Source organism: Pleurodeles waltl, chromosome 9 (genome assembly GCF_031143425.1).
Source record: "Pleurodeles waltl isolate 20211129_DDA chromosome 9, aPleWal1.hap1.20221129, whole genome shotgun sequence".
Taxonomy (NCBI): Eukaryota; Metazoa; Chordata; class Amphibia; order Caudata; family Salamandridae; genus Pleurodeles; species Pleurodeles waltl.
In genome coordinates, this window is record NC_090448.1 from 125,567,874 (window position 1) to 125,589,671 (window position 21,798).

The 21,798-nt window shown below is 42.1% G+C and overlaps 1 protein-coding gene across 3 annotated transcripts in view; it reads right to left on the reverse strand.

Moving 5' to 3' along the window:
• Positions 1 to 21,798, reverse strand: part of PFKFB4 (6-phosphofructo-2-kinase/fructose-2,6-biphosphatase 4) — a 247,940-nt gene that overhangs the window by 105,768 nt on the left and 120,374 nt on the right. For all 3 annotated transcript variants that reach the window (XM_069206394.1, XM_069206392.1, XM_069206393.1), the window contains exons 2-3: positions 7,651 to 7,767; positions 4,608 to 4,704 (exon numbers count right to left, since the gene is read on the reverse strand). In XM_069206394.1, coding sequence (XP_069062495.1) covers positions 4,608 to 4,704; positions 7,651 to 7,767 — 214 coding nt within the window. The remainder of the gene's footprint in view (positions 1 to 4,607; positions 4,705 to 7,650; positions 7,768 to 21,798) is intronic.

Genomic DNA, 21,798 nt, shown 5'->3' on the forward strand with positions numbered 1-21,798 from the left:
ATTAAAAACCAAGTTCGTCAGAGCCTATACCTCCCATGCCATTTGTAGGCACATGCCTTCGGAATGACGGCACCTTATTCTTTTTATTTACCAATCAATCAGAGTTTTGAGGCCTGTGTGGGGGAAATATAATGGGGTATGGATGAGGAAGGATGCAATACGGAGGGTGGCGAAGCAACAGACGTGACACAGGGTGCCTGAGGGGAAGCAATACCAAGGGGGGGGGGGGGGAATTAAAACGGGCTAGAGGAACATGGAGCTGTTGGGGAGAGCACAGAGAAGAGAAAGCAATGTGGGGTGCAGAAGCACACACGGGTGAGCACAACAGCGAGAAGGATGAGACAGAAGCACATGGGCATGGGCCAAAGAGCAAAATAGGTCGTAGAAGTGTGTGGTAGGAAGAGCAGTAAACTAGGGAGACTGTTGGAAGCCACATGTACTATTGCGGAGTGCTTAGCAAAAAAAACATAGCGCTTCAAAAGTGAACAAGTAATGTGTCCATGCTCTAAGGGTTAGACAAACAAGAAGAGGACGTAAAGCCCACACAAGCTGATGAATAAAAAACAAGGAAATGAGTGACAATACAGCCTACCAATGGTAAGCAATAGGTAGGCTCAAGCCCCATTGTAAGATGACAATAGGTCGTTTCGCCAACAGACTGCATACTCGGTCTGCAAGGCGAGACTTAAAACCATAGAAATTCACTGAAAAAAATCCCACGGTTGAAAGGTTAGTGTTGGCTCAGCTAATTCAAACCCGAAAAACTCCTGAAATTCACCACATCATGGACGTCCTTAGGCTTTGCATGAGAGTTCTTTTCAACTGTCTTTGTATAAGCAACTTTCCCACTATTGTAAAAAAAGGAAAAATGTCACTTACCCAGTTGTACATCTGTTCGTGGCATTAGTCGCTGCAGATTCACATGCTGTGCACATCCCGCCATCTAGTGTTGGGCTCGGAGTGTTACAAGTTGTTTTTCTTCGAAGAAGTCTTTCGAGTCACGAGATCGAGGGACTCTTCCCATTTCGGCTCCATTGCGCATGGGCGTCGACTCCATCTTAGATTGTTTTCTTTCCGCCATCGGGTTCGGACGTGTTCCTTTTTGCTCCGCGCTTTGGTTCGGAAAGTTAGTGAAAAACTCGGAAAATTTGACTGTATTGTTTGCGTTCGGTATCGGGTTAGCTACAACAGATCGACACCGAATTCAGAAGAGCTTCGGCGAACCTTCGGGGTTTTCGATTCCCCACGGGGCCTGGTCGGCCTGATCGCGTGCGTCTTCAAGGATAATGGAACGGACCCCAATCCGCTTCTGCCCCAAATGCCACAACAAGTATCCTTACACAGATCAGCACCTGGTCTGTAATTTGTCTTTATCGCCAGAACACAAAGAGGATACCTGTGAGGCCTGCCAAGCATTTCGGTCCAGAAAAACTTTAAGGGACCGAAGAGCAAGAAGATTACAGATGGCATCTGTGCCGACAGGACTAAAACACATGGAGGAAGAAGAGGAAGCCTTCTCCATCGGGGAGAAGGACTCGGAAGAGGTCGATCCTGAACAGACACCGAAAACCGTGAGTAAGACGTCGAATCACAAGACTCACGTAACAACCAGTAAAGCCCAGGGGACGCCACCGCCAATATCCTCATACAAGATGAAGTCTGAAGTTGCTGGGTAGCCAGTCCTGTACCTTGGTTTATTTTTTAGATTGCCAGTATGTCTTGTTTTAGTTCACAGTTTTGTTTGTATAATTATTTGGATGAAGTGCATTAACACTGCGGGTTGTTTGTATGTTTTATAATTATACACGTTTTAATCTTTTTTTTTTTTTTTTTTTTTTTTATTGAAGCAAGTTTAATTTGATCTTTTTGTATTGTTTTTGGATGTTTGTGCTTTTGTGGCTCTGGTGACTGAAATAAAGCTCAAATAAAATTAAATGAAAGGCTGATGGAGAAGACCTTGGCACAAACTGGATAATTAGTGTGCCTAATTTTCTTTGTCCATCTGGGAAGAAGGAGCTCAAGGTCGATTTGATAGTTAGTGGTCCGTGGAATGGGAGAATCTCTCCACACTGAAAGTGCACTCCACTCCATAAGGAGGAATAATTGGGTATCAAATGACATGTTCAGAAGATACGGCTGCTATTGGAACTTTCCATGTTAATTTATTGTGCACACTGTTAGAGAGACTGCAAAACCTTTTTCAGATTCAGAGAGGTGCTGACCTCTTAGACCCTTTGTCATTATGGTGTATGGTTTCATGCGAACACTGGATCCTTTATTTTTCTGAAGACTTCTACTGAAATCTATCAATGCTGACACCTACCTTGCTCTGTCCCGAAACTCTTAAATCTGATCCCATTATTTTAGAGCCTTAACTAGGTGTCTCGATTTCTATTTTTTTTTTTAGAAGGAGATATATGAATCCTTCCTTCGAGTTGCAATTCTTATTTCTTAGCTTTTACTTTGCTATGACCAACTTTTATATGCCTTATACTAAGAAGACAAAACTTGTTTCAACGTTTCAGCTTGCCGATTCAGATTTTGTATCTTTACAATTTGATTCTGATATGTTCATATATTGGCATGACTACTAATTTGCAGTAAATCTTTAAAACTTTAATATCAGTCCCTGGTCCTTTTATGTAGCCAAATGGGATTCACAGAATTGTAAATGTGGATTTGATGCTAATTCCTTTGTTCTCCAACACTCTGAAAAAGATCCATTCGAGAACGGACCATCGCTTTCATGCGTGCTCTAGCAGTGCACTGGAATGGACTGGACTGGGATACCATGTGGTGGAGTGGGGTAGACTAGAGTGGGGAGGGGGGTACCCTGGGGTAGGTTGGATTGGAGTGGGGTAGATTGGGGGGGGGGGGAAGGGGTGGAATGGAGTGGGGTAAATTAGGATGAGTGGAGTGAGGTAGACTAGGGTGTAGTGGGGTAGAGTGACGTAGATTGGAGTAGGGTAGATTGTGATGGGTGAGGTAGATTGAAGTGGGGTGAAGCGGGGCAGATTGAAGTTGAGTGGGTTCGATTGGACAGAAGTGGTGTACATTTGAGTGGATTGCTGTAGATTGTGGACGAGTGGATTGGAACGGTTTGGGGTGGAGTGGTGTGAGGTATATGAGATTGGGTGGATTAGAGAAGGGTAGAGTGGGGTGGGATTTAGTGGGTAAGATTGGAATAGGGTAGATTGGGGCGGGGTGGAGTGGGGTCAACTGAGGTAGACTGGATTGGAATGTAGTACATTGAGTGGAGTGGCGTAAATTGGCTTTTATTGGGATAAATTGGATTGCAGTTGATTGGGGTAGACTGGGAAAGAGTGCGGTGCAATGGGGTAGATTTGAATGGGGTTGGTTAGGCTAGAGTGGGGTAGATTAGGCTAGAGTGGGGTAGATTAGACTGGCGTGGGGTAGACAGGAGTAGAGTGGAAGGTGATTGGAGGAGACTGGAGCTGAGTAGGATAGACTAAGGTAGACTGGAGTGGAGTGGGGTAGGTTGGTCTCGACTGCAGTGGAATGGGGAAAGTGGTGTTGAGTGGCATGCCATAAGTTGAGTGTCGTAGGCTGGCATGGCATGAGGTAGAGTGGAAAGGCACAGAGTGGAGTACTGTATTGTAGATGGTGTTGTTGACAGTGGAGTGGCGCAGTGTGGAGAATGCAATGTTGTGGTAGTGCACTGCTACTACAGGTAACATTTTCAATTTAAATTACAATAACCTTTGCAACGACAAGCAGCTTTACTGCACACAAATGATAATGTGTGAAAATGTCACCACCTAGTGTATTGATGGGGTTAGATCGTTTTCAAATATTTGTTTCCAACACACTTCATAATTAACAACAAAAAAAAAAGTGCTTCGTTTTTTAAATGTTCTAACACTGATATATTCTCAAACATCAGCACAGTTCATTTTTGTTGGGTACTAGAAAACATAACCTCCTACAAACCTAAACCTTCTCCTCTCACATGGATACTCAGCAGGATTGTCACATAATTACTTTTCTTTCTCTGGCTTCAAAAGAAGAGAAACGGCAAACTCCCCCAAGACAAAGCCTGCCATTTGACCTCCGTTTTCAAATGCACAGCAAATGTGACCAGAACAAAGATTTAAAGGCCTATTTACAGAAAGTGAGTACTCTGAATGATACAGTACACAAGGGATGCTCACAGGAGGGACAAACTAAATTGGGACAGCTAAAACATTTAAGCCACCAAAGGAAAGCAAGCAACTAAGTTACAAACCACAAAGCCAATAATACGCAATGGGCGAAAGGCAACCCCAGGGAAGCTTTCAGAATGCCCACAAGAAGTTGCATACAAACCGGGCAGCTGTGCTGTCTGGTAGGCTTTGACCTAAAAAGAGTAACTGTGAATCTTCAAAACATAACTTCTATCCTGATCAACTATCATAGATTTACCAGCATTTTTCCTTCTTGACACAATATTGAACATCTTTTAACAGGAATTGAAAAAAAAAAAAAAAAAAAAAAAAAATAAATCACCCTATTCATCAATATCTTAAACGGCATGATTCCGTTCTTTAAGCATTCCGCTAACGACACACACATTTACAGCACGTACTACTAAGAGATATTGCACTTACTTCCGGATTTTCAATCCCTCTTCATTATCTGGCAGGAAGAATTCGAATGATTTGAAGGTTTTGACAAACTCACGTCGATACTGGCCAACATTAAATGCTATGAAATAGAAGATAGTACCAATTAGTAGCAAACTAATAATATTATATATATATATATATATATATATATATATATACACACACACACACACACACACACATACACACACACACACACACACACACACACACCGACATATGTATCAGGGGTGTGGAATTCCTATAATTTGACGTCCAAGACATACTGTTTGGAGTCAAAGACAACAGGGTTTTCATGTTTATTTTGTCCTTGGGACAAGTAGGCCCCACCCCCTGCAGCACAAACCCTTTGGTTCCCAGTTTGCAGGGAAAGCAACTGTCTGCAGTTGAGGTAATATTTGTGTCCATATGTTAATACTGTTTGAACTTGTACATATGCTTCATTAATACAAAACCCTTATTATTAGGGTGAGCAATCTAAGTGAACGTTGTAAGATCGCACTGCAGTACGAACAGTGGTGCCAGTAAAAAAAAAAAAAAAAAAAAAAAAAAAAAAAAAAGAAGAAGAAGGAGTACACACACACGTTTGAAAAGCTTAATAAGAGGCTACGTGTAATGCTCCCAGAATGATCTCTGATTAGATGCGGTTGTTCGCAGAAGCTTGTAAGCAAGAATGATGTTTCTTTGCTTTCAAAATATAATGTTCCAAAAAAATGAGCAAGTACGAAAAAAAAGTTTTGCTAAATTACTGTGAAATTGTAGGCACTATTTCTTTGAAGCATCATTCAGTAAACTGTGTTGATACATGCTATGACTGGAATTTTGGTAGGAAAAAGAGCAGTGTTTAGAGTTGAGTGAGGTCCGTAGGTCTCTGGGCCCCGGGTGCAACTGCACCTGTTAGTCCACTGATTACTAGGCCACAGGAGAGAATGTGGCTGGGGCAGAAAACAAAAAGCACAAGGGATACAACGGACAAAAGGAAGAAAGAGAAGGAGTTGCAAAGAAATAAAGAAAGACGGGAAAGAAAGAACAAGAGAATGAAAGCACAACTAAGAGAAGAAAGAGCAAACACGTGAGAGCAAATGTGTGATACAAAAGAAAAAAAGGGAAGGAAGCTAGGGAACGAAATATAAAGTGGAAAACATAACGAAAAGTATGAAAAGATAAAGAAAAATTAACATTAGAGGGAAAAAAAAAAAAAAAGATGGTGAGAGAAACAAGCAGCAAAAGAGCCCGGGCATGTATGTACTGACATTTCCCAGAGACACAGAAGGGGAAAACTACTTTGAGTGCACTGATGGAGCTGCGCCGAAGGTCCCAGTACTGGAGCAGCAGAGTGTACTGACTGCAAGAAATTAGGCGCTCTGGCCGACCGCACGTGTTGGCTCTTGGCACTGGCACGGCTGAGGGCTTGGAGTGTGTGAACTGAGGTGCAATGCTGGATCTGCTCCGAGGTCCCAGTACTGGAGCAGCAGTGTACGACTGCAAGATCTGAGTTGCTCTGGCAGACAGCATGTGTGGGATTCCTGGCACTGGTACGGCTGAGGGCTTGCAGTGTGTGAACTGAGGTGCATTGATTGACCTGCGTCCGAGGTCCCGTACTGGGACAGCATTGTGTACTAAGAACTGAGGTGCTCTGGCAGACAGCATTAGTGGAGTTACTGGCATGGCTGAGGGCTTGGAGTGTGTGAACTGATGTGCACTGATGGACCTGCGAGTGGGATCCCAGTAAAGAGCAGAAGTGGGTACTGTTTCTAAGGACTGCAGATGATTCCAATTCTTAAATGAAGTCACAAAAGTGCAACTATAGTATATCTCTAAACATTAGTGGGTTTCATGAATTCACAAGAATTTCCAGGAGTAGACCAGGAAATCTTACTCCCAGAACATAGTTTTGAATTGTATTTTAGCACAAGCAAATATGCATGTGTTGATTTGCTCATGCAAAAATCTATTGGGTGTTTTACAAGTTCACTTTTCTTACAACCTCATTTTACCCCCAACCCTGGAAGAACAGCTTCTTCTGCCCTTGTCAGGAGCAAACGTCCAACCTTTCTCAGTATGGTAAAATATTAGAGAAGAGCTGGTGAAAATCCTTAAAACATGCATTTTAGTAGGTTTGTGTGGACACAAAGGCATTTCAGACTTGAAACATTTTACTTACTGCTTCCTCCAGTTCCAAAAGATCTGCGGAAAGGTGGCAGAATAAGGAAATTGCAATAATAGGGCTTGAAATTGCTAGTATTCGAGACCTACTACAGTATTAGGCCTGGCATAATCAGAGAGGCTATTCTCAGAGCTCCTGCATGATGAGATTGCTTCCATAATTTGTCACCGGACTATATGGACCAAAGGGACAAGCAGAGTTTTGTACAGGACAGGTATATTTATGAAGCAACCTGTCCCATGGACAAAATGCTATTTTATTAGATTCCACACCCCTGATATATGTGTGTGTGTATATATTATACACATATACACACACACACACATAGATACATATATATACACACACATGTACACACACACACACATACACACAAACACATATAAAGTATATTATTTTTTGTAATAACAGATGCTTAAAGTACCGCCAAAGCCTTTACATTATTGATAAAGAGCAACAATAGTCCTACAGATGCACTACAATGCAAGGTCTGACTTCAGCAGTGAAAGTATAAATGCCACTCCATCAAAAAAGCAGTGAGACCTAAATACTCATGGGGAGGACAAACAATATGGAGAAACACTGAATCACAGGGAAAAGAGGTAGACAAAGCTATCCAATCATGAATTAACGGCTGACCCAAAGCTCACTATCTGAATTGTATTGTTCACAAAAGGTCTTAGAACAATAGAAAGCTACAACTGTCTGTATGTGAGCCATAATAAAAAGGAGAGGTTTTGGAGAGAGGATCCACAGAACATACCCAGCAATATTATTTGGGAGAGGTTGATTCTGTGACAAAAGGCAATGGAAATACATAATTGAAACTGATGATGGGATAAATTGCAAACTACTAACCTTTGGTAGGCACTCCAATCCAATTTAGATAGCGTGTTAACTTTTTGGAGATGTAGGTTTTTCCTCTGGCTGGAAGACCTACCATGACAATTAGAGTAGGGCAATTGGTCATGCATACTGAAAGAGAAAAAAACAATCTGGCATTAATACTAAACCTGATTAACTTCTGAAGCTGTGAAACTTACAAATAACGAAAAACACATTTCAATTACAGCTTTGCCTATTGTCATAAGTGTGAGTGTTAAACCACTTCTTTAGAATTCTGCAAAAAAGACCTAAAAACAAACAGTAGCCACACTGTCATCACAATTTAAAAAAAATTGCTTAGCAAAATTAACATCTCTCTCTATGTAGATGTTTTGTGAAGGGGTGCAAGCCGGCAATCTCGACATCAGAACATTGTTGAACAGAAAGATGAAGAAAAAGCTGATAAATGCAGTGCTTATAACGTCACCTTCCAACATACCCCTGGAAGCCACAACATAGACTCATGTGGAAAACCTTAGATAACTACTTTGCTTCCAACAAACCACTATAAGCTGCTAATCCTTGACTCACCCCCTAAAAACGTACATAATTTCTCTCACTCGCCCTACTATGAAGGATATGAAATAACCAACAACATGGCTGATGACTTCAACTGTCTCCATACCTTCCCTTTTCTTTTAGACCGAACCCAAACTATTCACAATCTTCAATGCTATACTTAGATCTACATCTATATTGTTTCTATCAATACCCTTTAATGTATTTTTCCTATACCGGGCGCTTTTTATTTAATTTTATGTACTATTAGACCTGACAGCCTTAGGGTGGTCATCCTCCAACTTTGTGCCTGCCTCCTTCCACTTTTCTGACACTGTTTTTGCTGGTTTTAGGACTCGGCACACTTTATCACTGCTGTCCAGTGCTAAAGTGCATATGCTCTCTACACTAAACATGGTAAAATTGGTTCTCACCAAAGTGGCATTTTGAATCTACCCAAAAGCCCCTAGTAAAGTGCACTACCTGTGCCCATGGCCTGTAAATTAAATGCTACTAGTGGGACTCCAGCACTGATTGTGACACCGACATAAGTAGCCCCGTAACCAGGTCTCAGGCTTGCCATCGGAAAGCCTGTGTGCACAGTTTCACTGCCCCTTCGACTTGGCATTCAAAACTACTTGCCAAGCCTTAAACTCCCCTTTTTCTACATACAAGTCACCCCTAAGGTAGGCCTGAGGTAACCTATAGGGAAGGGTGCTATGTAGGTAAAAGGCAGGACATGTCCTTAGGTGTTTTACATGTCCCGGTAGTGAAGAACTCCTAAATTCTTCCACTACTGTGAGACCTGCTCCGCTCAGACTAGCAATAGATCTGCCCTCATACTCTTAAGTGGTAGATTCTGATCTGGAAAGAGTAGCCAGATCTTGTTTGGTATTGCCAGACTGGTAATGGAAAATCCTGCTTACTGGTGAAGTTAGATTTAATATTAGTATTTTAGAAATGCCACTTTCAGAAAGTAGGCATTTCTCTGCACTAACTGCCATCTGTTCCTTACAGTTTGTCTCCAATTCATGTCTGGTCTGTGCTGGTTGACAGCTCCCCTTGTACATTCCATCCAGACAACCATAAACACAGGACATTCAGTCACATCTGCATACTGAATGGGCAGGAAGGATGGAGGGGATCACACTTACATTCCAAAGGCCAGTGGCCTGCCCTCAACAAAGAACTGATACCACCTCCCCAATCCCACCCAGAGACCCTGGCAGACAGGACTGGGCTGAAAGGAGAACTTGTGCACTTCAAAACCACTCTTTGAAGTTTCCCCCACTTCAAAGACATTTTGGGGTATATAAACTGGGTCTCTGACCCAACCAAATCAGACACTTCCGGCCCTACACCTGCACCCTTGTCAAAGAAGCTGCCTGGCTGCTCAATTAGAGGCCCCATGTCTAACATGTAGTATTACTTTTATGTGCAAAAATCAATAAAATTCATTTGAAATAAAAGCTGATAAATGTCTGTTGCAGTTCAATGGAATGGTAGGGTGGGGGTTGTCTTCTATGCAGAAATCATCTGCTGCTGTCCCTTGGCAGTATCGTCAGTGGAAAATCGATCAGACCAACTTCATTTTAAGATGTGTTCAGAAATGCTGGTATATTTTAATGTTTTAGACCCTTACCAGAGGGCAGCAGTAGTGTTTTGACACTTAAGTCCAATTGTTCGGCCCGCTTTAATTTGCTCTTTGAGAAATCATCAACATCTCAGTTTTAATGTAACAGAGAAGAGGTTTCTACCAGGAATTTGATTTTGAATCCAGTGTGGTCCAGTGAATGACTTTCAGGAGAGTTTCACATGAACAGGTTTAAACAGACATGGTGGCAAAGTTTTGAAGACTTTTCAAACAGTTGATGAACATTAGCAGGCTCATGAAACAGGAGTTTAGCTGTTTGAACTTTAGGCCTCATCTCAACTCTACCCAGTGTTCAATCTGCAGAATCTGGAAGATGTTTCTTCAACCAATGGATAGCTGCTTGTCTGTTACCTACACCACAAAATTGATTTCTGGATCAAAAGTGGATTTTGCTTCAATTATTACTTCCAGGGTCTTGACGTTCTGAGAAAAAGACAAAGAATCACCTGAGGCCAGATCATGACTGGCCGAGCTCTTGATTATTTATCTGCGAGGCATCTAAAGTTTTTACATACACCTTGAATATTCTACTAGTCCGTGTATGAACTTTAAACAGAAACCAGAAACGATAGAAGAAATCCCTGCTCACTGTTTCTGAACTGTTCTTTCTGAACATCAAGGATTAACACAAGGTAATTCTGAGTTATATGTTTGAACTTTATATACCACTCAAGCACAAAACAAGCGCATGATATGGCCCCATGCTTGTGGGCAACAAAAATTAATTGTATTGTTTGAGTAAACCAGGGCTCTATATTAAATCACAAACACCATTACCATTGATGAGACTGCAGACCACACTGAACATGAGAGCACTTAAAACATCGTCCTCCAAAAGAACAATGCCTACCAATTTCAAACGAACATAGAAAACAAAATACCACCAAGGTATGCAACAAGCCACACCACAGCCCTCCCTGTCACAACCTAACCATATCCTTGAAGCTTGCAAACACTCGTTTTCCCATGACACAGCAACCAAAAAAAAAAAAAAAAAAAGAAAATTATGCATGTGACCCACAGACATCCCACATTTTAAACGACAAAACATGGTGTAAAACATGCAACCCTTAGTCACCCAGGGCTTAAGTCCAATCAAAATGTGAAATGTGCAACTCCATGGCCTGTTCATGACAACCTCCAATAAGGTGAGACACGTGACCACAAAATCTGTCCACATCTTACAATATCATTGACATTCTTGCTGAGTAAAAGAAGTGCTTTCAGCTTTTAAGCTTGCACATAAAATTTAAGTGACCACTTGACCAATAAGCTCTGGCAAAGCCAAAACATCTCATGTATAGCACAGAATAAGCAACACTGCGCATGTGGGAGTTAAATAAGCAATGTGGCTGGTGGGGGGCTGGGAATTGCGGGGGAAGAAGCAAGGCAGTGAGGTGAGAGGGGACTAACCTAAGCAATGCGGGCAGTGGAGATAGTGGGATAAGCAACAAGGCCAGGGGGGCGGTGGTTGGAAATGAGAGCCACAATAAAGCTCATAAATAGTAAGCAATGTGAGGGTTCCAAGCCCCTTGTTTAAAAACATATCTTGCAGGCAAAACTAAAAATTGGAAATGTTGTGTGGAATGCAAAGAAATGTCACCATTTAACATAAAAACGCAAAGATGTGACCCTACACTTCCCCAACATACATGACCCCAAACATAAATTAACATACAGCAAGACCTAAAAATTTGTGACAGGGGTTGCAAATATGTACTTAACCAGGCCTCGAAAAATCATAAAAATGTTACTAGACCAGCAGGTTGAGTAGCTTGACTAATCTACTTGACCTAACAGTAATGTATTTCACCAAGAAACGGATCTCAAATTGTGTGATCCTAGGCAAATATTGCATTTTACAGAGTCGCCTTTTTCTTCATTCTCACATATGACTGCACCTTCAAATATGTGAGTTCAACATTTCTTCTGTAAAAAAAAAAAAACATTGTGTGATTAAATACACTAAACATTTGCTCCATGTATAATAAATCCAGCCCACAAATGGGGTACACATGATCCGTGACTTGCCTCTTAGTTTACTAATAGCTTTGCCATCAGAGCAGGAGTGTTTCTCAGTTTATGCTTAAACACTCACTTTTAATAAGCGTATTACTAAAGCATGAGGTGGTAAGCGCACTGTTTTTTAAAAAAAAATAATTTATAGACAGTAAATTTACAAGAAATGTCCAAAAATCTTCCTACTAACTTGCAACTTTAATGATAAAACTATATGGTGTATTAACAATAATCTGTGAAAATTGGGTTTCAGAAAACATATTTATCATTTGCACATCACCAAGTAAAGCGTTCTGATTTTTTTCATCCTAATAAAATATTTTTTTTCAATCACACAGAAGTACAACAAATGGTCTATCACCACTACTGAAATATTTTTTTTAACGTTTGTAAAGTTGACCTAGTTAAGTAATGTTGTGTATGAGGAAAATCCTGAAATGACAGCCTTTCATTTCACCCAGGTCAGTCAGTTCACCTTACAAAACCCTGGAACTATGCACTGACAAGGAAAAGTATTTGCATTGCAAGAAGACAAACTGACATTCGACCTCTGTCTCTGAACACAGAACAAATGTGACAAGAACAAGAGTTAAAGGCATCTTAATTGCTAATTCAGTATCTGACTAACAGTACACCTGTTCTTTGTTAACTTGCCAGAAGGGGCGAGTAGATTAAAAAAATAACTCGACCTGATGATATCTGACTCACCACACTGAGTGGTCGAGTAGATTTTTCGAGCCCTATTTACACATAACATTAAGCGAAAAACTTCAGATACAACAGTATTTGCACTGCACCAAACACAAGCCTACACAGATGAGTGAACAGAGCTCATCTGGTGTTGCCGTCAAGGATTTAAGGCTCTTGCAGTTTGTGAATAGGTATCCCACTAGATCATGCTCAGAAAAATGTACTACTATTTCTCTCATAGTATAGGCAAATTTTGTCAATCGATTAATTTCTAGGAATTTACAAACACTTCAGGAGAAGTAAGGCAGCCTGGCACCATCGAAGAAAGCATTAAGTGCCAATTTGTGTAGATTAAACTTCTAGTAAACAATTCACTTCCTGCAACAGACCTTTTTGACCTAAGTACACACATTCATCATGCCTTTGATTAACAACCACAGCATGCTCGAAAATGATGTTTTTAAAACGGAAGATGTGACTGCAAAGAACGTGCATTTCCAGATGCCCTTGTACAAGGACAATCAGTCACATTTCACAGGTACTGCAAAGAGACTTCATTTGATGCTAGTGGTACAAAGTTAGCTATTTAGGACTCCTGCTTTCACACAGAAACTTCTGTGGGAAGGCTGGTAAGCTAGCTGGATCCAGCTGCAGAGATGTGCGGTCACAAGTTTGAATCAACGTTTATAAAGTGGGCTGGATAAAAGAGCACATGCCTAAAGTTATAAAACAGGATTCTGTTTGGATGAGTTGCATGTCAATGATCAGAATTATAATTACACCACCCATCATGTGGGTAGATTAAAATAAAGACTGTTTAAGTCACTTTATAAATACTTGACAGTCAAGCCTGGCTCCTAAAGTCACTTTTATACTGCAATTAAGTGGCACTCTCGATGGAATAACATATTTCAGGCAGTGCACCAAGTAAAAGTCTATTTAATTTTTTTACAAGTGTTTTTGCAATCAAACGTTACACTGAGGCAACACTTGACAAGCAGAACGTGTTTAATCATCAGCTATTTCACAAACTTTTCAGGATGAATTTGTAATGAAGGAACAGCAACAGTTAACACTTAGGGGGTCATTCTGACCACGGGAGCACCGCCAACAGGCTGGCGGTGCTCCCACGAGCATTCTGACCGCGGCGGTTCAGCCGCGGTCAGAAGCGACAAGTCGGCGGGCTCCCGCCGACTTACCGCTGCTCGGGGGAATCCTTCATGGCGGCGGAGCGCGACCCCCCCTACCGCCATCCTGTTCATGGCGGGAAAGCCGCCATGAACAGGATGGCGGTAGGGGGGGTCGCGGGGCCCCTGGGGGCCCCTGCCGTGCCCATGCCAATGGCATGGGCACGTCAGGGGCCCCCGTAAGAGGGCCCCGCAAAGTATTTCAGTGTCTGCCTTGCAGACACTGAAATACGCGACGGGTGCCACTGCACCCGTCGCACCTTCCCACTCCGCCGGCTCGATTACGAGCCGGCATCCTCGTGGGAAGGGAGTTTTTCCCTGGGCTGGCGGGCGGTCTTTTGGAGACCGCCCGCCAGCCCAGGGAAAAACTCATGATACCCTCCGCGGTCTTCTGACCGCGGAGCGGTATAATGGGGGCGGAATTCTGGCGGGCGGCCTCCGCCGCCCGCCAGAATCAGAATCACCCCCTTAGTGTAGCAATTTTGTTTTAAGATCACCCTAGTTTCCAAATATTGATAAACTTTGATAAACTAACCTACAATACATTGTCTACATTTAGGGGCATCGTATTCTTTGATAAAATAACAGAGAACTGTCAAAACGAATTAGGATGGGGCTTTGGAACACAGGCTGGATGTTACAAACTGTAGAGCTACCCTACATTTTACAGCACCTGTACTGCAAATCTGTGTAGTGAGAATTTTCTGGTATGGAAGGTCAGAGACAAAAGCAAGCCTCTAAGATATTGGGTTTAGTAATAAATGGCTCTTTCTTCACATGCCATCAGCCCCACTACAATTATCTTCGCTGTGTGCAAATATGGTTACACTGCTGAACGACACACATCTTCCTTCTAACACTCAAAGAGGAGTTATTTCCTGACTATTGTGCCACAGTTCTGTCAGAACCTCAGCCAGTCAACTTACATTCTTAAAACTCACATTTTCTAGCAGCATCTATATAACCCAAGGCCCCCACCACTTAATCATGCACTAAATAGCCGCTGAACAACCACTGAGCTTCAGACTTTCCTCCGCCAACTGTAAACTGACTACCACTGATTTAGTAGTTCTCCCATTGACTCAAACAAGCACCAAAATAAAAGCACATTTGTGACAAACATTGTCATGCAGAAAACATACAAAAAACGGGCAAAGCCAGTAAGTCTGGTACTGGCTAGCAACCATTCTGCTTTGCCTTTCACTTTCCAATGCTTATTTTGTTTGTGAATGCTTTTTGTATGAAAGTACTTACCGTCTGAAAACGCCATAATAAATATTATTTTTAATGCGCTCATTGCACCAGTAGTATTCGGCAGTGATGGGAATACTTACAGTGCATTGAGCAGAGTACAGACAGATGAGCCAATGGCTGAAATGGGCTGAGCCTGTGCCATGTGATGTGGTTGGTGGATGTACAATGTGTACACAACAGGTCTATGGATAAAGAGAACTAGCCGAAAGGCTTTGTAAATATGCATAGCATACATATTTTTATTAAAACCAAGGATTGTTGGGTATCAGCAGATCTTAAAAAAAAAAAGAAAGTAAAATGCTAAATAATTCAAAGGCTCTCTTTTCCAGAATACTTTTAGAAAGCTAGCCTTTCACACCAAAAGCCTTGTTTGCCGTAAGACTGTCTGGTCTAGGGACTACCTTCACCACAGACCACTTTTCCTCTCACTCTCCCCCACAATATCCTTACACTCGGTCACTCCACCAGACAGACAGACAGACATGTGGCACTGCAAATAGCACTCCACAATATTTTACGTAATAATGAACCTGATCGGTTATGATTGCATTTAGGTTACAATGAATGATATGAAGAAAGGAAAGTAAGGATTGGATACCAAGACTAAAAACTAAACTTCTGACAGGGTGGGTTTCAGATAATTACATTTGTTAAAAACATATTTTATCTTCTGTTGAAAGATCCAGGTATGTCAGGTCCGGTGCAATGTGATGCAAACGGTATATCAACTTTCCAAAAGTGTGTTTGATGCCTACCAAGCTAGGAGGCTGAATGTGCTGCCAGTCCATGTGGAAGTTAACATGGAAATGGTATACCACACATCCTCACAGTAAACATGCGGGAGGATTCTGTAAAACCTGCTGCCGCATGGAAAGACCAATAAAAGGCTCAATTTGTTTATCCATACATTTTACTGCAGTAGATGAATGATTTATATTTGGAGTCTTCTAGTTTCCGCAGAAGTACCGTTCTAGAAGACAGATGAGAAGTCAATGGTTACCGTATTTCTGTGCTGCATGCACAAAATAATAAATAGGACACAATGTGCACAGAGGTGGCTCTTCCTGGGGTTGCACCACAGGAGGAAAACAAAATGGCACCCTCACTGCTGCTTTTGAATAATCTGAGGCAGCAGGGAGTGTATTTTGTGTTCACAAGTCTTCAGTGGGTGATTATATCAAAGCAGTGACTGACGTCTGAACAGTATATCTCGGCCCCTCCCCTAACTCATCTGATTCACTCACAGCTTAGTTGCCTGGTGGTTGGTTGGCCAGAATTGGGGGGGTGGAGGGGCGAGGAAGGAGTTTAATGGGCTGAGATGCTGCAGTTTGCATGACCTTAATGCAGACAACTTACTGCGCCCCTTTGAAGACTGCCACCCTGTGCCCAGGCCCAAGCTCACTCGTGCCAAAAGCCAGCCCTGCATGCACATACCGCAACGAAGGAGAACAGACAAACCTTGAGTGAGCAATCCTACCCATCTTCAAGCATTCATTGAGTTTAGGGCTTTAGGAGCAGGAATTGGTTTTGGCAGAAAGTGATTAGCCAGCTGTGTAAAGACTAAGCTTCACACCTATGCTTGCACATTTGAGAGGGACAAAATTCTAGTCACCAGTATGCAGAAAGTCCCTGCATGGACATGTCATGATACAAAAATTAGACCTATGGATAGAAGTTTGAGAAAAGTAGAGATGGAGAGCAGGAGGACTAGACCACAAGCACATAGTTCTTTGTTGCTTATTTCTTGACTGGCCCTCCTTTCAGATGACAGATGAGGGAGCACATTCAACACTCAAATAGCCATTGACTCGCATGAGCATGCATGTTGAGTGACTGGAGCCTGGCGGACAGTAATACGTACAGGCCTCATAGGGCCCCCAAGCAGATGAATGCACTGAATAAAGGGGAAGAAGTGAACTTGTGTCCTTTATTGTCAAAAGCTTGCATGACCAATGGAGCACAGGAGACTTGTAATGCTGAAAGGGGCATTTCTGTCCTCGATCAGCTTTGTGCAGTTCTGTAGGCGAGACCTGCACATGTGCAAGGAAATTAAAAGGGGGGTGTTGAAGATGTGCTCCTTGGCACATCTCTATTTGGATAAGGAATGCAGGTAGATATGAGCCTGACATCACACGGACTCTGCTCTTGATGCTAAGCATACCTTTTGCATGTGGGGTCCTTTAGAGGTGCAAATTGGTATTTGCAGTGCATTTTATGCATGAGCCATTACTTTGCCATTAATCTGCCACCGAGTGATCCAATATCGTTCTGGGGTATCAAAAAGGACCTAAAAGCCAAGAACGGCAGGAAAATGTATTTTTAAACAGAGGAGTTAATAGCGCAGGTATATCAAGCCTGCCTCGTGCCGCTTAATGTGCAAATGTAAAATCAGATTCACAGCATATTGCAATACCTAAACTAACATTAAAATGACATGCTTACTAATCAGAATCACCAGTAAAAATATCTGTGACATTAGAAGCAAAATGCAAAAGCCTCAAAGGCTTGCTTCTTACTGAACAATGTGGAACACTGAATGTGCCAAACACAAGGCCAGGCAGCAAGGACAATGCAGAGAAATCTGAGCATTCAGCAGAATGCTCTGCATCGGGCCATGAAATGTCATTATCGAACAGCGACATATCTGGGACCTAAACTTGGGACAAACTGAGGTTGCCTAAGTGCAGGAAAGCGTACCGAGGCAAACATTTAAAAACGACAACCAATGGGATAAACTATAACTCCTATCAACGTACTGAAGATCCGACACTGCTTACGCACCTCTTCAACCCATATGGAAGCAAGATACTTCTATATTCCTCTCACATCACTCCCCACTCTTCTGTTCCCATCTTCCTTCTCCTGTAGACGATGATTGGGATACTGTTGTAACACATTACCTACGTTTATTACCCTCAATGTTGTACCATAAGAAGATCTGGTTTTCCCCAGTCTATCACCCGTTTTAAAGTACGGCAACACAAAAAATGAATAAATATGCACAGAAAATGACCTTAGATCAGAGCCAGACATGGCATGGCTGTCAAATAGTTGCAAGAATAAGACTGCAAACTCATCTGGTCTATCCGTTTATGAGACACAGGGCCCAATTTAATTCTTGCCGTTACAGTTACTCTCTATGCCATCAAGACTGTTGTCCGTCTTCCAAATTTATATTCTGTCAAACCTTAGATGTGTTCGCCGTGGACAATACTCACTCTCCACCGTGATCAATCCCCTCTGCAAGGCCTACGGAGTAAAGGAGACTGGAGGCAGACCTAATTGTGCCAGCTGAATTTAGATGGGTGGAATTAGAGGTCAGTTTTCACTACCCATCACTACGAGGAAAACAATGGCGGTCAATCAATCATGGATTTATAAAGCATGGCTAATCACCCATAGGGTCTAAAGGTGCTGACAGAGGGCCTCAAGGCACTGAGCTGAGGTGGTAAGTTGCAGTGAAAATTGCTAAATGCTCCCCAATACTCCCATGGCAGCAGGAGCATTTTCTTTTTTTTTTGTTTTTAAAAGAAAATCCCGCTTTGGGATTTTCTTTTTGAGAAACAGAGGAAAACAGTTTAGTGCACGGCTCCGTTGTGTTGATGGAGCATGCATCAATCTGTAGACAGCCCGGACAGGACCACCGTGATGGCAGCTTCACCAATGTTTTATAAATTACCACCAGCTCGGCTGGCATTTTTAAATTTGGCAGGCGGCACCTCCGTCAGGGCGATGGAATAATTTACTCCATTTCCCCGACAAAGAAACAACCCGCCCAAACATGCCAAACGCAGTTTCCAACCTTGTCTTAATTGTTACTGTTACTTCAGTAGTACGACAGGTTTCTTTATACAGCAGAATTTGAGATAATTTACAATCACTCCTGGGAAAACTGAATACACATTTACCACCGTTTTAATGAACACATGCTGGAATATTACTCCTGAGCCTTCACAATTCCATTCCAGTTTGTGGCATCTAATTCTAGAATTACACGGATAGTAGAAGTGCTACTTCTGAAATTGTACCCATCACTAAATAATAATCAGCTGAACAAAAACTGATGTGCAATCCCATTTCTAAGCAATCACTAAGAGTGACCTTGGATTGAACAGCCATTGACATGCCTCTTTTCAACATTCCAATTTTAGGCATTGACTGGCTTGTTACGGAGTAATACTGTGTGCTGTACCCTCAACTCTGTGTGAAGGTTGGTGGGAAAGGGTACTAAACAGGTCAGTAGGTCTGTTTAGATAAGCAGGTCCGTTGGCAGCGGAAGGTGTCCATGGCTGCTAGTACATCACTGTGCAAGGGTGCTTGGATGTCTCGTGGTGTTTAGGTCTAGAACGATTGTTGGTACCGATTGCCATTTTGGTCAGGGTGTGCATAGGTGCATGTGGTAGCCTGTGAGCATGGACCTTAGTATATGCAGTGCTTTTCCTGTGTGAACCTATGTTGATGGTCTTGTCCTATGTGTTGGTGGATTCTGTGTCTGTGTATATGCACAATCCAAAAGGCCAGCTACTTGTTTTTTCAACGCTTTTGAATATTTTCCTTTTGCGGATTTTAGACATCTTTCCAGGGACAGTTTAAGGATTTTGGGGGCCCCTGTTCGGAACAGCTTTTAATTTATTATCCAATTTCAGCTCTTTCATGCCCTCTTTGGGCCATTTCCAAATTCTAAATGTGTTTCCATCAATATTCAGGGGCAATAGCATGTGTTTTCAATACTGTAACACGGGAGCTGCTTACTAATATTACTGCAACATTCTCCGTGAACACCTCCATCTCTTACATGTGGTCTTTTTATTGATCTATAAGACACGCTTTTTATGAATGCTCCATGAAACAAACAACATTTCTCTGTAAAATGTATGTAGTGGACTCTCAAACATCACCCACTTAAAACAAATTAAGGAAAATGGTATTTAAAAACACCAGTTTCAAGGTCATCATGGCAAGACTCTGCAGAACAGAACCAGGTGTATCAGGGGATCCCCTGAAAGGCTGGGGCCCTGGACCAGAGCCCACTTTGCCCATGCCTTAAAATGTCTCTGTAGCTTTCACCTCTTAAAATTAGCACAAAGGTGATAAATGGAAGGAAGCGATCTGCCAGTTACAGAAAAGACCAGGCAGTATAGCAACAGTATTGTGGAAATGAAAGGAAATCATTCAGTTGGACAGAATGTTACAGTAGAAATACACGTTATGTTATATTCATTTCTAAAGTGCACGTTTATCCGAAGGTGTCTTGGTGCGGATTGGCCGAAGCCTATGACCGAAGCTTGTTGCATCCAACTAAGAAGTGTGGCGCATTGTGGCTGTGTGCACAAGCTCATTTAGACCTGAATAACCAAGTTTTTAAAGCTTTCCTGAAAAGAAGACGATTGTTCATGGATTTAAGGATTTTGATGCACCAGTCACAAAACTCCTTCCTCTCCAAGGGGCATATCTGAATTTTGAAACGGTTACGTTCTTGGCTGTGGAGGAACGTAATGTTATGGGTGGCTGATAAAAGTCAAATTTATTTATTACGCTGTGTGGTCCAAACCAGCTGAGAGCATTAAAGATGTTGTAAAGGGCCTTAAATACATTCTCTAACCAGCATCCAATGTAGCTGTTTCACTGCCGTAGAGGTGGATTACATTTTTCCATGACAAGAAATATCCAGAAAGAAAACATTTAACAATAATTGTAATGAACAGTTCGGGCAGTCTTGGGTTGGGAGCTCGTTTGCTAAAGTACTTTAGGACCAACTTGCTGACAGACAGCAGCAGGCAATGGTAGATGGTGTAAAGGTGGTGACAATAGGGGTGTCAGAAGAGTCAGTACTGGGTTTTGTGCCCTTAAGGTCCGTTATGAGTAGCACCTTGCACTGCATACTTACTGGTAGCTACTAAAACAAATTTTCACCGTTATAGAGGTGCAACTCAAATGTGGCAGTGATTTTCTGTTAAGTCAAAACAATCATGTGACTCGATGACAGAAACTGCAGTCCATCAAGAGTGTAGAGGGATCCTGTTAGTCCTTTACAGCTCTTGGCATGGTTTCCCTGTACCTTTTTTGCTTCTGAACTCCTGTTTTTGGACCCTGTGTTGTAATTAGTTTTTGCTGGTTTTGATACTCTGGGCACTTTACCACTGCTAACCAGTGTTAAAGTGCAATTGCTCTTTGTCTAAAGGATATTGGTAATTGGTTTTCCTTGATTGGCACATATGATTTACCGGTAAGTCCCTAGTAAAGTGCACCATGTGTGCCCAGGGCCTGTAAAACAAATGTTACTGGTGGGCCTGCAGCACTGATTGTGCCACCCACATGAGTAGCCCTGTAAACATGCCTCAGGTCTGCAACTGCAGTGTCTGTGTGTGCAGTTTTGCCAGGCCTAAACTGTCCCTTTTACTAAATGCAAGTCATCCCTAGGGTAGGCCCTGGGTAGCCCCCTAGGCAGGATACAGTGTATTTAAAAAGGTAGGTCATGTACTGGTGTGTTGTACATGTTCTGATAGTGAAATACTGCCAAATTCGTTTTTCACTATTGCAAGGCCTATCTCTCCCATAGGTTAACATGGGGATTGCCTTGAAGTATCTTTTAAGTGTAATTTCCCAGAGAGAGATATGGAGTCTCTGAACTCACAATTCTTTTTTAAAATGCAGCTTTTTGTTAAAGTTGTTTTTTATATTGTAAGTTCGAAAATGCCATTTTTAGAAAGTGGACATTTTCTTGCCTAACCATTCTGTGCCTCTGAATGGCTGCTGAATACACTTCTTGGTCAGACTGACAGTTGGGCTGTTTGTGAATTCACTCACGACAGTGACAGA